Here is a 17,024-nt window from a genome sequence, read left to right on the forward strand (position 1 = left end):
ACCACCACAACTTTCCAGTCTAAAGCATCTGGCACGTCATTCCAGATCAAAGACCACACAACCTGCACCTCCAGATACATTATATATATATATATATATATATATATATATATATATATATATATATATATATATATATATCCGGTTCAGCGCCGCAGTGCCAAAAATCTCATGCATCCGAGCAACGTTCACCTCCTATTCATTCGCCTATAACTTTATTGCTACTTATCACAATGAATTGATCTATATCTTGTTTTTTCCGCCACCAATTAGGCTTTCTTTGGGGGGTACATTTTGCTAAGAGCCACTTTACTGTAAATGCATTTTAACAGGAAGAATAAGAAAAAAACGGAAAAAAATCATTATTTCTCAGTTTTTGGCCATTATAGTTTGAAATTAATATACACTACCGTAATTAAAACGCATGTATTTTATTTGCCCATATGTCCCGGTTCTTACACCGTTTAAACGATGTCCCTATCACAATTTATGGTGCCGATATTTCATTTAGAAATAAAGGTGCATTTTTTCAATCTGCGTCCATCCCTATTTATAAGCTTATAATTTTAAATAATATAATAACATATTCTCTTGACATGCATAATTAAAAAGTTCAGACCCTTGGGTAACTATTTATGTTGTTTTTGTTTTTTTTTTGTATTTTTTTTTTTTTAAATAAAAAAAAGTGTATGTGGGTAATTTTTGGTGTGGGAGGGAAACTGCTAATTTTAAATGTAAAATTATATTTTTTTTAATCAAAAATGTATGTGGGTGCAGTTTACTATTTGGCCACAAGATGGCCACAGTGAAAACAATCTCGCATCCAGGAACTAAAATGCTGGGGAAAAGTTTCCTGGGGGTAGAAATACCACGCTCTCTGGAGAGAAAGCGTCGGTATTTCTGTGGGGAAGTTAGATCGGTGAATGGGAATTATATTCCCATTCACTGATCGGGGGGCTAGCAGCGGGTGCGCGCACGCAGGGAACACAGCAGTGCCTATCTGGACGAGGAAACTCGTCCAGATAGGCCGAACTGGTTATATATATATATATATATATATATATATATATATATATATATATATATATATATATATATATATATATAACCATAATTTCCGGGCAAACATACTTAAAAATGTCCCCCTACACAGCGTATCACGACACTTTATCTCAGTCGCCGCTTTTATCATACCTCTACTACTTTATTTTTATACATAATTTTTCTATTCTTACTTTTTATATTTATATTTATACTTCTGTCTTAAAAACCTTGTACCGTCAATCTTATTATAACAATTGATGAGAATTTTTCTGATGTATTTGGAAGGTGCACTGTCTATCCTATGTCAATCACCATAATGTTATAAGCATACGTCCCTGCATATATTTGTTTATGGATAGTCATACACAGAATTGTATACATTAACTTCAAAATAACCCCTTGATGACTATAGGGAGCATCTTGGCACACTGACACATGTATAAAAAAATGATGCACCAATTTTTTCTCCAGCATCTCTGTGTGTACCGTTTATGTTATGTTAATAGTAAATGATTGATTATTCCTGTGATACAATGACAGCAGCCATGTTTGTAAACATTACACAGAAGCAGGCTTATCTGCATCTTTAGCAAAAAAAAACTAATCTCCCTCCTCCTCTCTCCTCCCCTCTGCCTCTGAAATCTCTGGATAGTAATACCTCCCCCTCCTCCTGCCCAGACTAAGCTCCCATGAGCCCTTGCTACTGTCTGAAAGTGCCTTGGCTCTCTGAAAACCTGTGGGCGTGGCTTCTTTAGTTTATAGGGAATTAGAGTATTAAAACAAAAACAAAAAAGTATTTGGCTTGAGAAATGCCCTATAAACAATAGGAAAGGAACACAATTATGCAATGAGTAAAAGTTCATCTCGGATCCACTTTAAAAGACCAGAGAGATGTATTGGATTCAAATGTTGAGAACCCTCTCTCCGGAGGGACTCAATGAACAGTTGGAGAAAGTTTATTAATCTCATTACAATATTTTTATCTCAGTCGCCTCTTTTATCATACCTCTACTACTTTATTTTTACACATAAGTTTTATATTCTTACTTTTTATTTTGATATTTATATTTATGTCTTAAAAACCTTGCACCGTCAATCCTATTATAACTATTGATGAGAATTTTTCTGATGTATTTGGAAGGTGCACTGTCTATCCTATGTCAATCACCATGATGTTATAAGCATATGTCCCTGCATATATTTTTCTATAGATATTCATACACAGAATTGTATACATTAACTTCAAAATAACCCCTTGATGACTATAGGGAGCATCTTGGCACACTGACACATGTATAAAAAAAAGGATGTACCATTTTTTTCTCCAGCATCTCTGTGTGTACCATTTATGTTGTATTGTCTATTTTTTACTATCAGCTCTATTGTTGTATTTTTTGTTCTTATATAATTATTGCACTGGTAACATGCATCTATAATATTTGATAGACTACGATTACTCTGAAGTTGTCAGGCAAAGCTTTTTATTGTATATTTTAATGCCCCCCTGCTTTAAGAATACACTGTCCCTTTGCATACATAACATAACATATGCATATATAACAATAATGTAGTTTTTGGCCACCAGAGGCCCTCAGAGTATCCATAATAAGCACATGAGTTAAAAGATAGTACATAATAACAAACTAATATATAAAAAACACACAAGGGCTCTTAAACATATTAAAGATTAATTTAAATTACTAAACCGCAGCATTTTTTTCAGCAGAAGTAACATTTTTACAACACCGAGCCCGTATACAGGGCTTCCTCCTCTTTCCCTTATAAAAAATGGCCGATCGCTACATGCGCAATGACAAACACGAACGCGGCATACCAGGCATGGTTCTGTCACGTGGAGTGCCCTTAGTGCGACGATAAGGTCGCACTACGCTTGCCCTTACTTTGATGCAATCAATGCGACGTAAAGGTTGCATCCCATAGGCTGGCGCACATGAATGATGCAACGTTGAGGTCGCATCATTAGGCGGGAAATTATGGAACCTCCCAGCCCCCTGATTGGCCAAGGGGTGGGTTTTAGGGTTATTTAAACGGCGTTTTTTCAACACCACGGCACAGAGGCACCAGGTGTAACCCAGAATCACTGCAGGTAAGCTTTTTAATCATCCCTATGCATTTTTTACATATTACTTAAACTATTGTCCTGCTTTTGTGTTACCCACATTTTTTCACATATAACCTGCCATCTTCCTTCCGTCTGCACTCCCCCCTAATCCCCCAACCACCAACAGTGCTTTTTTCCCCCCTGCTCTCCCCCCGCGCCTGCATAAATTATTTCAGCCCCCCCATCCACACTTTGGGTACTCCTTTACAGCATATATAGCATGCACATGACCTTGGCCAATATGCATAGAGGTATATATATGTAGTATACAGTTGGCACCTGGGATCTCGTTAACAATGCACTACACTACTATCACTCGAGGAATTTTTACAACACCAATGTATACATGCATCCTACTAGATTCTAATGTACACCAATTTCTCTGCCTTTGTCTCCAGCTGTATGCTCCCAACTGTTATTGCCTGAGGAAGCAGGTTTAAACCTGCGAAACGCGTTGCAGTCCCCCCTTTTTCTCAGAGTATGCTAATAAATTTGTATTTATTTGAATAGACAGTTTCAGTGTCTGCTTGTATGAGGTAAGTCCACCACTGCCTCAGTAGCGTTTTTAGATGTTTTTAGCAATTGTTCTTATCCTTTTGGCGCCTCTGTAATCTCTTCACGAACTCACCCCAGACAGGCTGTGTGTCTCAGCGGCAGCGTGTCATCTTCTTCCTGGCCTAAATTACATCGCCCTGCAGGTAAGTGTCCGTTCTGCGTGCTTGCGGGGGCGGGGAGGGGGCCCGCAGAGGGATCCAAGCAAGACATTCAGTAGGTAGAAAATAAGGATCTTAGTGCTCGCAGCACACGACAGCAACAGCGTGCTCAGAAGCAACTAAATTATTTGTCTCGTGTCCGCTCGCTTGTTAATGCATGCGGGCGGTGAGTCCCAGAGCTGCGGGCCACTTCTTAGGCTTCTCCCCTTCTGGGCCCCCCTGCATCTGCATCCCTTGCAGGTTCGGTAGTTACAGCAGTGTTACTACGATCCAATGCAGGGAAAAGCTTAACTCTTTAATTGTGGAAACTTGGTGTCTTTCTAATGCATAATGCATGTAAGGACTCCTGCAGGACCACTTCCACAGTGTGTACAATATGAACTGGTGTGCAATCTTTGTAACGAGGAACAGAGCGTAGCGAGAGTGCAGCTCCAGCAACTCTTCTATTTATGTGTGCCAGGACATCAATTATAATGGCAGCTAGGCACTGCAACAAGGACAGTGTAAAGCACTCAAAGTGTTTCACAGCTGTGAAAGTCCTAAGTATTTGGCTTCCGCCACTTTCTACATGTATAGAAAAATAAGGGACAATTCACAAGGTACTTTTAGTTTTTTTTTCTTCTCAAAAGTAATGTTAGTTAATTGCATGTTTTGGGGTTCAAGCCTGAATTGAAAGTTCCCATTTACTGTGCCATTTGTGCCTACAAACACCTGTCTCATAGCTGGACTCCTGTGTATTACCTATTCCTCAGAAACAGTAATATAGCAAAGTCCTCGTTATAGGGAACTCAGGCTACCGGAAATCTCAACCAAACTGCATGAGAGCTGCGTAATATGTCGGCGCTTTATAAATACCATAATAATAATAATAATAATAATGAGAAGGATAACGGAGACAGTTATTTTGGGGTGTGTGCTGAGTAGCAAATTCTTACTAAGCCTCCAGGTGCCATCTTCTACCCTTCCTGCAGCTCCCTTTGGTTTTCCAGCATCCATGCACGAATCCTGGCATGTTACCTGACCTGTGCTTTTTCGGCCAGTTGCTCAAGCATCTGCTAAATGTCCTTCTCCTTGAAGTTAACTAATGGTAGCAAATCCCACTTATCGCTCCTGATATCCGTGCATTTGCAGCAATAAACTATATCAATGCTGGAGTTAATGCGTGTCTTTTAGTAGGTATAACCAATGCACTGACACAGTTTTGCATGATGGAGTGTTGTGTGTCAAAATACTGCTAAGCAGCAGGTTTTAGACCTTAATAAGACTGCCAGGTAATTAATATGGAAAATGTTCACTTCACACTGAAACACCTATAGCGTGCGCTTACCAACTCCTGCAGTCAGCACAAGTTTCTTCCTCTGCTCCCATCCAAGTAAGTTAGGGCTGCCTCCACATATTGGACTATCAAAATGGTGGATGTCAACTCCACTGTATAGGCACCTAGTGCCAGCACTGTGCAAAATTTCTTGAGGCGAGATCACATGACCGCTACACATCATCATCATCATCATCCGAACAGTGTATCACCCTCCAACATGGGCTTCGCCAGGTGGTATAAAATTATCAAAATCCGCATCAACTCAAAACTATTAGTATCTCATTGATCATCTCTACACTGTTTTGGAACTGCTAATCCCTGTTGCTTCTGGGTTTAACATGGGAGCTACTTTTCATATTCAGGACAAATTGCAGCATGGAATGTTTTTTTTCTATATGTACAGCTTGATCACGCAATTTAACCACTTTTTGCATTGGCAACAGTATATCCAGGCCCCTTAAAGGGAAGGTCCAAGCAAAAAAAAAAATGAGTTTCACTTACCTGGGGCTTCTACCAGCCCCATGCAGCCATCCTGTGCCCTCGTAGTCACTCACTGCTGCTCCAGTCCCCCGCTGGGAGCTTTCTGACCTCAGAGGTCAGGGCCGAATTGCGTACATTTTTACACATTCCCGCTCGTGCAGGAACATTAACGCATACATTTTTACGCGTTAGTGGTGCAACGCGTAAATTTTTGTTCCTGCACTAGCTGGAATGCGTAAAAATGTATGCAATGTGGCCCTGAGGTCAGAAAGCTGCCAGCGGGGGACTGGAGCAGCAGTGAGTGACTACAAGGGCACAGGATGGCTACATGGGGCTGGTAGAAGCCCCAGGTAAGTAAAACTCATTTTTTTTTTGCTTGAACCTTCCCTTTAAAACTTCATCTTAGCTCCAGAGGCAAAGATATACATACTGTGCTCCAGTCGCGCATGCATTCTCATCACCAGGTGGTGTGAAAAAGTAGCCGGGGTGGCATTATGCTGAGTGCTACTGGATGGGTGAGACAGCACAGGATAATGCACAACACACACACACACACACACACACACACACACACACACACACACACACACACACACACACACACACACACACACACACACACTTTAAGAGGGCCAATCATCTATCATAAAGATCCTCAGCCATAAATATTAGAAGTAGACTGTCGAGTCAAGTGCTCTGAAGTTTAGACTGCATAAACTGCAAGCATGTTTCAGGTTACCTTACTGACTCAACTTTTTTTTGTTTTTTATTATGTATGTCATCAGGGAAATGTACTGTTATTTATGCAAATAAGGGCTTGTAATTAGTGATATAGTGATAACAAAACTGAAAAAAAAACACACCTTTATTTCCAAATAAAATGTTGGAATACATTGGACTAGGGACATAATTTAAACATTGTAATAGCCAGGACCAATGGGCAAATAAAATGTGTGGGTTTTATCCAAAGTAGCACTTTTATTTTAAAACTATGATGGCTGAAAATTGAGAACATTTTCTTATTCTCATTAAAATACATATAGAATAAAATAATTCTAAGTGAAATGTACCAACCTAAGAAAGCCTAATTGCAGTGAAAAAAAACAAGATCTAGATCATTTCATAGTGATAAGTAGTGATACAAATTATTGGCAAATGAATGGGAGGAGCGCTGAAATGTGAAAATTGCTCTGGTTCATGAGGGGAACACCACCTGTAGTGGTCAAGTGGTTAATATTTACTCTGGGACTGAATCCAGACATAGTTTCTACAATCTTCATAAACACTACTACAAATGAACATTACATAACTAAAAAAAAAACAAAAAACAACACACCACATGTATGCTATTTGCCCTAAATGTAGCTATAAAAAAAAGAAGCAAGTCCTTCTCCTTACCTGAGCATGGAAGTTTGAAATGTTTGTGGTCTCAATATCTTTCTTCCCCAAGATCTCCATTTTGACTGGTGAGTTGGGAAAGTTAAAGGAAAAGTAATCCAAGAAGTCAGGTAAATATGTAGCTGCCCCATGCACAATCCCCATGACATAATAAGCTGCACAGTTTTCGTTTTCACTAAAGGCTAGGCTAACAAATTCATCAGCAAATCTTTCCATCTCCATGGGAGACAGGTGAGAAAGTTCACTACTGTAAGCATGTATTAAAGAGGCTCCACCATTTGGCTGGTGTTCTATATGAATGAGGTGCTTGAATTTTAAAGAGTCCAGTCGTTTGGGTTTGTGCTGATCACGAGGTTCCTTCAGAGACAGGAATGGAAACTCACTGTCTGGAGTATTCTTCTTTTCCTCAGCCTTCACAACCAAGTCTTTGAAGTGGTTATCCACTTCTACTTTGGCCTCCTGGGTCTCAAATGCTCCCATGTTGTACACCAGACCTGAACAGACTGTCTGGATTGATTTGCTGTACATTTTTGGCTGTTTATGCTTCTCTCCCTCTTTGTGTTTCTTTTTCTTTTTCTTCTTGACTTTCTTGATTTGCAATTCTTCTGGGTTTGGTTTTGATTTATCAGTTGGATCTAAATAGAAACAAATACTAATTATAAAATGCTAAAACTAGATATAAATGGCATTAGATAACTATAGGCATCACCGATTGCGGTTATTGTCAACTTTTCTAATGTGAAGTAGATTATGATTATAAATAATGAGAAGTACATTTTTGCCCTCACATAGCCGCACATGTTTTACCTCACAAACACAATTTGTTTTTACAGTTCACGAACAACAAAAAAGTAGTTGTACAAGTTGAAATAAGCCATCAATGACAAAAACTACAGTAAAGAGCCGAAAATTATACTACTTTTAAAATAGCCACATAAAACTTAAGATACAGGTATAAACTATAAACTATATTCGGGGGGGGGGGGGGGGCTGAAGTATGGGGGTTCTATAAAAGATGCATAATCAAAAAGAAAAGTTCAACGGTAGGTAGGCACCTGCACTCCTTACAAAGATTTTCCTACAAAGGAGGTACTTTAAGCTGTGGAGTGGTTGGCACAACCGTACTAGTATGTACAATATGGATAACAGCAAGCATTCCTTGATAATAAGGTGTAAATTACAAACGTTTACTAATCCACCCTTTCAGAGTTTCCAAGGACACTTTAATTCACGGGTGGCCACCTGTGAGACGCACATTGCCTGTGTTGCAAGTTCTTTTGTCTGCCAAGGTGATTTTAGTTACTATGACAGCTACCTGCTCTGCATGGTTGCATTATGTAGCCAAGTTTAACTGGCTGAGGATGCCCTGCCATGAGTTGTCTTAAACAAGACAACTCGGGCAGGATTGTTAAAATGCTCTACTTACATAACAGATGTATTGTAGTGTCCAAGTTTTGATTTCTGTGATTTATACATGTATATATTAGAAGGCTCCTGTTGCTGGCAGGGGCCATCTTGTGTCTGGCTAGAACCTTCTCCCCCCCACATCCACCTCCTCCCCGCACTGACTCTGTACACAGCGGGGAGGAATAAATGCAGCAGCCACAGACTCACCTAATAATGGATCCAAGCGCTGCCGGCCCCTGCCACTGGAGGAGGGGGGCAGAGGACAGTGACAGGAGATGGCCTCTGGCCCCCCTCCGTGTGCTCTAACAGCAGCTGCGACCAGCGCAGACAAGGGGAGACCAGGTGACCAATAGCAGCGCAGAGAGATGTGTGACAGAGGCTTCAGCCAGAGGCTGATTCAACATGCCTGTCACTTCTCTTCTGCAGCCGTGCATACCCTCTTAGAGCCTGTGGCCATGGGGAGAGAAATCTACATGAAAAAATAAAGTAAGCATGATTTTAAACTTTTAAATTGCCTGGTTAGTATCCTTTCTACGGCTTTATCAGCCTGCAGTAGAGAACTTATTAATGTGTATTTTATGCCTAACAGTTACTCTTTAAAACTGTAGCACTTGTCATGTAAAAATTAGAAAGGGCGAAACATGAAAAAATTTTTGCAATTTGTGTTTACGCCTAAATTTCCTTGATAAAAATGCATGAGAAATTTAACAATATTTGGTAAAAAAAAAAATATTACCCAAAGAAAGCCTAGGTTGTCCTGAAAAAAAATGTATAACTTATGGCTGGCACAGGTATTAAACCGGTATTAATAAAACGCCACAGGTAACTGCACAATTATAATTGTCCACTATGGCCAGAAAGTCCACAAAATGCCTTCACAGTAATCCTGACAGGTGCAGCTTTATTGACACTTTGGTGAGACACCCACCACCTCACCCCAAACAGTGGGCACTTTGGCCTGGTGCACACCAAAAACCGCTAGCAGAGCCGCAAAATGCTAGCAGATTTTGAAACGCTTTTTCTTCTTTTTCTGTAGCGTTTCAGCTAGCATTTTGCGGTTTTGTGAAGCGTTTTTGGTGCAGTAGATTTCATGTATTGTTACAGTAAAGCTGTTACTGAATAGCTACTGTAACAAAAACGCCTGCAAAACCGCTCTGAACTGGCGTTTTTCAGAGCGGTTTGCGTTTTTCCTATACTTAACATTGAGGCAGAAACGCATCCACAATCCAAAAAATGCCTCACCCCGGGAGTATTCGTTTCGGCAAAACGCCTCCCGCTCTGGTGTGAACCACCCCATTGAGATACATTGACCAAGCGGATCCGCAGCCGCAAGCGGCTGCAGAAACGCTGAGAAAGCCGCTCGGTGTGCACCAGCCCTTACTGTTTATGACTTTTGGTGAGATGGGTCTACAGCACTTGCAGGGCCATCTGGCCACTCTCCGGTGTCACCTTCTCAGTCCAAGTGCTTCTTATAAGTAAGCCGCTGACACACTAAGAGGAAGTTGTGTTGTCAATTATGCCACTTGTGGAATCACTTGGTGTACGCGGCCTATGTAATGGAAGGGAGTATGATGAAGTAGATGGGCAGCATGGATAAGTTGAGGAGGAGACACATCCCATGCAAGCTCCCGATGAGTCACATTAGCGACAAAACTAGTCCAGTGATGGGAATGTGGAAGTAGGAATGGTTGTGAAGGATAGCAGAGCACCTCAGCTGACCAGGTGGACGACGCTTGGGGTAGAGCCTGTAAAAACTCTATGCTGGCGAACAGACAATTGTAAGTGTGCAATCTTTTTAGACATATCCATATTTTTCTGGATCACACCACAATGGCAAATCTGCATTCAATGTAAATGATACCATTGACATTACAGTTTCAATGCGAATATTTGCATTGCAAATTCACACTTAGTGGAAAAGGGCCCTTAGCCTTTGTGCTTCGGCAGTCAAATCCAAGCACCTACCCACTGCAAAGCGGTTTTGTTTTTAAATAAATCCAAGGTATTCAATATATTTTTGTGGATTCTTGCTGCAATGGCAAGTGCACAGCTAAAATGACACAAGTGCTAATTTAAGTAAGTTATCCTATTTTTTTTCTAGCATAAAGCCTGTACAGTTATATTTTACTAAGCACTACTGTAAAGGTCCATAAAACATTTTAGTAGTAGTGCCCATGTAGTAGGAAGGGCAGGAGGACATTTATCAATGCTATTTCATAAGGAGTGTAAAAGAATAGCAGTGCACTTTAAAATGGCAGAATCCTCAGAGGAACCCTTGAAATAGTTTTTGGATATCAGGGAGCCCCTACATAAAAGATGTTGGGGGTTGGGTAATTTATTTTGCAGGAGGCGTAGTCTTTTTACCTGGGTATGGTTCAGCACTTAAAAAAAAGAAATTACATCCTCCTTGTTTATTGTTTAGAACTATTGTTCCTGTTCCTATCTCCACGGTCTTAATTAAATGTTGCATGTTATTGTGCTCTCAACCACTTATTGCACCTACTGTAGTATTTCTACGTCCTGCTTCATCTGAAGTCCCAGGGATGAAGAAACTCGTTTTCTGCTGCGGGCGGCCACTGCTAGCTCCCGCCCGTGTACTCGTTGCTGCCCGTGAGGCTATGTGCACACCTAACAGAAACGCTAGCGTTGCAGAAAACACTGCGGTTTTGGCACTAATGGAATTCTATGGGTCGCAGGAAAAAAAACACATATCAAAAACGCATATGCGTTTTCTATACGTGTGTTTTCAAAAACACTGGTTTTCTTGCATAATATGCAAGAACGCATCAGAAACGCACATAATGAGAGTCAATGGAAATTCAATGGTATGCGTTTTTCATACGTTTTACAAACATTTTTCTATGAGTTTTTGATTAAAAAAATAGTTTTGTGATGCATTTCCACTTCCTGTTGTCTTCCAATTAGTTTGCATAAAAAGCAATTGTAAAATACATGAAAAAAGCATATCAAAACAAAAAATATGCGTTTTGTATATGCAAACCATACACGCAATAAAACGCATCTGCAGTAAAAAAAAAAAATGCTAACGCAAACACAGCAGAAAAAAATAAAACCGTGCACAAAAAAAATATGCACATGACATAAAACGCAGCCTTTCATGTTATGTTATGTTATGTGTGCACCTACCCTTAGGCCCCGTTTCCACTATCGCGAATCCGCATGCGTCTTGCGTATGCGGATTCGCATATGCCATGTAAGTGAATGGGCCTGTTTCCACTTGAGCGTCTGCGGGAGCGTTTTATTGTGCGGTGAAAATCTGCACGGAACACCCTGCAGATTTCGCCTGCCTGAGGAATGCATGCGAATCGCATGCGAATCGCGCGTAATGTATTTGATAGGAGATTCGCATGCGGTTTCGCATGCAAGCATGTAAGCGAAATCGCATGCGATTTCGCACAGAAAAACGCTAGAAATAAAGTTTTTTTTTTTTTTTTCTATCCTGTGTGTTCTGCTTCCTGTTTCCTGCACAATCTTTATTGCTAATGGGCAGGCAGCCACACAGCAATAATGGAATACTCCATAGAGAAGCTTGTGGCCCTGGTGCAGCAGCACCCCTTTATTTTCGACAAAACCCTACCAGGGTATAAAGATAAAGCCCTCATAAGGAGGACCTGGCAGAAAATATCCAAAGAATTTACAGCAGACTGGGACCAGTTATCTGCAACAGATAAAAAACATGAAGGTGAGTGCATGTGCATTGTTTTTCATCATGTAATTACCCAGATGTGTCCCAATTATCAACCCCTCGCCCAGTATACCTACTTTACAAATAAACCATTGTACAATTATTATAGTCCACCTCAAAGGGAATCTTCTTCATAGAAAAAAGTGTTTGTTCCTTTTACCAGGCCCTTTAGCCATCCCGTGTTTTCACAGTACCCTCATGGCTGCTGGGGTCCCCTTCCAGGGCCGTAGCAATAGGGGGTGCAGAGGTAGCGACCGCATCGGGGCCCTTGGGCCAGAGGGGCCCCAAAGAGTTCTCCATCAACTGCAGTATTATTAGCTCTCTATTGGTCCTGTGCTCATAATAATCACTTCTATAGATACTTTGAATAGTGGTAATCATTAATAAACTGTTCCCCATCCCCTTCTTGCACCTCTGACACTGTAGTTTCCATTGGCAGGATTTGGCGCATCATATCAATTGTTATGTATAGAGTGCATGGGGGGCCCCATTGTAAAACTTGCATCGGGCCCCACAGCTCCTTAGCTACGCCACTGTCCCCTTCTGCTACCTAATAATGGACTTGTTGGTGTGTGCTATAGCTTCCTGCAGCACCGGGAATGCTTGCAAACGATAGGCATGTGGTCTGGCCAACTCCAAGTCGGATAATAAGTAAATTAGCTGGCAGAAGGGGACCAGAGAAGCCATGAGGGTCCAGTGAAAACACAGGATGGCTGCAGGGGCCTGGTATATGGCCTACGTTAGTAAAACTCCACTTTATTTTCGAATGAAGTGTCGTTTTGATTAAATTTCACCATTACCACCCCCTTTCTTATCGCAAACACCTATGGATGTAGAGCCAGATGTCCCCCCCACCCTAATGTAATTTCCTGGCCAAAAATAGGAGGATGTGTAAATGTGTAAGTGTTCGTGTAAGTGTAAGTGTAAGGATGTACGGTACATTGATGTTATTCGCCTGTAGTGGTTTAGAACTCTGCAAGGTTTTTTTGTAGCACAGCACTGGTACCTGCAATTACAACAAATGAGTGCCACCAAAACGTTCCCAAATCATGGATGAATACAATGTTTTTTCAGAGGCAATTATAAATGCTATACAAATTGAGCTTTTCATTTTTTTATTGGTGGCATACATTATAGGGCATATTTGTGTCATTACAATTCGCCCGCCCGACTTCGAAAGTAATATGACATTTTGTCACGGTTTCTTATGGCCTCGTTAGTATCTCGTCCTCCAGACCAACTTATGCCAGTTAGCGGTTGAGAAGATGGTCCTTGCTCATCCTCTGCTGAAAGTCCTTCACTTTTTAGAATGAAGTTGTGCAGTATGCATGTGGCTTTTACCACAGCCACAGCAGTGTCCACTTTTAGGTTGATTGCTGTATGAAGCACCCTCCATTTGTTAGTTAAAATTCCAAAACTGCATTCAACCTTCTGCCTACACATGCTCAATCTGTAGTTGAAATAGGATTTGCGCTCATCTAGATTCTTCGAAGAGTAGGGGCGCATCATATGTCTGGAAAGAGCAAACGCCTCGTCTCCAACAAATGTATATGGAAAAGATTCATTAGTGGTTCTAGGCCACGGTGTAGGTGGCGGTAAATCCAGCATGCCATTCTCCATTCTGTAGTACAGGTTGGTGTTGCGGAAGATTTGGGAGTCACTGGCACTTCCATATGAGCCCACATCAATGTACAGAAAGTTGTATTCCGAATCTGCCACCGCCATTAGAACTATCGAGAAATATTTCTTGTAATTGAAATAGTGGCTACCAGTGTGGGGTGGCATTACAAGTCTAACATGTTTCCCATCGACCGCGCCAATACAATTAGGAAAGCGACATTTTGCCCAAAACTTTCCCGCTACCTCCTCCCACATTTGTCGGTCAGGAACAGGCATATATGTTTGATGTAGTTTCTGCCATATGAGCATACATGTTTCCTTCACGATGTAGGATATAGTGCTCTTCCCCAGGCGATAAGAAAAGTGCAATGATGCAAATGATTGTCCTGTTGCCAAAAACCTATAAGAAAACAGAAAAAATAATTGGTATTCTTATTTCAATTGCAGTTAAGTACTACATGAACAAATGGCGTTCGGTGCGCGACACCTACAAGAAAGAACTAACCAAACTCAAAAAGTTGGAGCGCAGCGGAAGTGGGTCTATACCGACACCAAGCTACAAACACTTCCAAATGATGTCCTTCCTTAGACCATGCTATGAGGCACGAAGGTATGTTATGTTGTCGGTTGTGTACTATGTGTAGCCTTTTCCACACCATGACGTCGTCACTTTAACTAAACCAATTTGGGTATGTCTACTTATATTCAACAGAACGGAAGATAGTTTTGGGGATTCACAAAACGCTGACCTTGACAGCAACAGCAGTGTTGCTAGCAACTCTGACAATGCTGATGATGGCACAGAGAGGGCATCCTATTCTGGAAGTGCAACTACTAGCTCGACAGCTTCCAGACGCCGAGAACGCTCCACTAGAGCTACTACCCAGCGACGAGTCACATCAACACGAGATGAAGATACGGAAGAAGTTGCACACCTCTCTACAACATACAAGGACATTTTAGATTATCTCAAAAGCACCCGTGACCGCCAAATTGCTTATGAAGAAAGTGTACCCTTAAAAATACTCACTTCACTAAAGCCCTACCTGGATGACGTGCATCCACGTTACTATTCCAGTGTTCATGTAGAATTAATTCAAGTTATTGAAAAGTATCAGCGTAAAACCAGGCAGGACAATGAGGGAAAATTAGGTACTGTAGGGGGGTCCAGCACAGAGGGATCTGTTTGTGGGCGTGAATTACACAAGCAGGGGAATTACCAACAGGGTTATGGGTATACAAACACCATGGGCCCTCCTAATTCAGCATCCCAACAGTTTTTGACAGAGCAAACACAGACATATACCACATTGCCTCCCCCACGTTCAAGGCCAGAGGTGAATCCAATGTACAATTGGAATGAAACTCTCTCATGTGAGCATCGTTCATTACGCCCATTAGAAAGGCACAGTGAACCTTCCGCCTCTCAACCTGCTCCAATGTCCATGACTCGCCTGTTGTACGATTTTGATGGCAATGAGTAATACATTAAGGGCCAAATTGAGCCAACATTTGACCTGATAAATGTTATGCAATAGCTTTTTGTTTGCACTAAGTAAGTTTCACTTTGGCTGTCCATGTTGGACTACATGCCAGACATTTTGTTGAATAAAACATGTGCACTTTGAACTACTGATTATTTCACTTTGAAAAGGTGATAGTAAACTTTCACAACTGCATATCTTGTCAGTGTGTTTTGTTCTCACTTCACTGTTGTAGTCTGGCCACGCGCCCTGGTAAGATGGGACCAGCAATGGCAAACGGAGGAAGCTGAGGGCCGGATCTTGGGACCGATGAGGGTTTCTGGAGCTGCAGGAAGCCCCATGTATAATTGAAATATGTGAAATATTATCTCATGTCTGATTTTCTTTCTTGATACCCAGACTCCCCAGTTTAGCCATTGCTTTCCCTCATACCTGGCCACCTTGCGACACTTGGCAAAATAATTCATTACACAGCACATACTGGTTACAACATTAGATAGTTCAGTTGGACACAAAATGTGCGCTTCTTACCTCAGAGTCAACAGCAGTCTCTCCTCCGGTATGACGGCAGAACGAAACCACGTATCCTCCCTACGCAGATCCTCTCCCAGAAGCTCAAGCAGGTAATCAAAACTAAACAAGGAAAGCACAAACATTTAGAAAACATACACTTCATACATCAACCATACAACACAAAGCTCTACATCACAAAAATGAAAGATATACTTACGAGGTTGTAGTCATCCGTGTGTAATTAAAAAATTTCACGGGGTGACTACGCAGATCCCCATACAACACATTAAACTGGCCCTTTATAGGCCTCTCCACCACTAATGGATGCACCCAAAAGCGGTGTCGCCTCCGTGGAGTAATCCTCCTCCTACGCATCCTCTGCATAGTGGTCACCATATTGCCCAGCATACTGAGCAACAACATCTCCTCAGCATCACAAAAAAACATCGTCACTATCACGACACCAACGATCACTTCTCCTTCACAAAACCCACATGGCACAACAGGAAGGAAGCCCTTATATGCAAATTTTACAACAGAATACTACATCCTGCTGTGACAACTTCCTCTTTGCAGCTCACAGGCAAAATTTGCATATAAGGGCAGCACCCATAGTCAAAATCGCATTTCGCAAAACGCATGCGAATTCGCATGGTTATACGCATGCGAATTCGCATTGCGATGCGATTTCGCATGCGTTTTATTCGCAGCGAAATCGCAACGCACAAGTGGAAACGTAGCCTTAGAGGGGAGATCAATGAATGGGAAGACAGGTCGATTCGATCAATGAATGGGAACAGTTCCCACTCCGTGATCTAAGTCCACGTGTCAATGGTCATTGGCATCAATGATATGCCGTGGTCATTTGTAACTAAGGAAGTAACGCGTCCACGCATTACTCGCATACTTATAGTACGCTAATGGAAAATAATGTGCGGTGACATCCGGTGGCCAAATAGTAAAATTACACCTACATACATTTATTTTATTAAAAAAAACACATTTACATTTTTTTTTTATTTCAAAAAGGTTTTTATTGGAACCAAATAGCAAAAGAACATAGTATTACAACAGTATTACTAATAACAAGGGATGATTGGCAGTACAGTATTTGCAGAGAAAAAAGTTGAACAGTGTGACAATCCAGCCCCGCGATTCCGTCGAGGTCTGCTCCCGTTAGCGTACGCAGGAAGTACGGGCGCAGACTGACAACGAGACC

General features: G+C 41.3%; 2 protein-coding genes across 2 annotated transcripts in view; one reads left to right on the forward strand and one right to left on the reverse strand.

The window, feature by feature from the left end:
* The window catches only part of RSBN1L (round spermatid basic protein 1 like), a 133,146-nt gene that overhangs the window by 34,354 nt on the left and 81,768 nt on the right, over positions 1 to 17,024 (reverse strand). The window contains exon 3 of the mRNA XM_068276218.1: positions 7,076 to 7,710. Coding sequence (XP_068132319.1) covers positions 7,076 to 7,710 — 635 coding nt within the window. The remainder of the gene's footprint in view (positions 1 to 7,075; positions 7,711 to 17,024) is intronic.
* On the forward strand, positions 13,334 to 15,478 carry LOC137563580 (uncharacterized). Its single transcript, XM_068276219.1, has 2 exons — positions 13,334 to 14,418; positions 14,521 to 15,478. The coding sequence occupies exons 1-2, from the start codon at positions 14,177 to 14,179 to the stop codon at positions 15,290 to 15,292; spliced, it is 1,014 nt and encodes a 337-aa protein (XP_068132320.1). The 5' UTR covers positions 13,334 to 14,176; the 3' UTR covers positions 15,293 to 15,478.

The sequence above is a fragment of the Hyperolius riggenbachi genome, chromosome 3 (assembly GCF_040937935.1).
Source record: "Hyperolius riggenbachi isolate aHypRig1 chromosome 3, aHypRig1.pri, whole genome shotgun sequence".
Taxonomy (NCBI): domain Eukaryota; kingdom Metazoa; phylum Chordata; class Amphibia; order Anura; family Hyperoliidae; genus Hyperolius; species Hyperolius riggenbachi.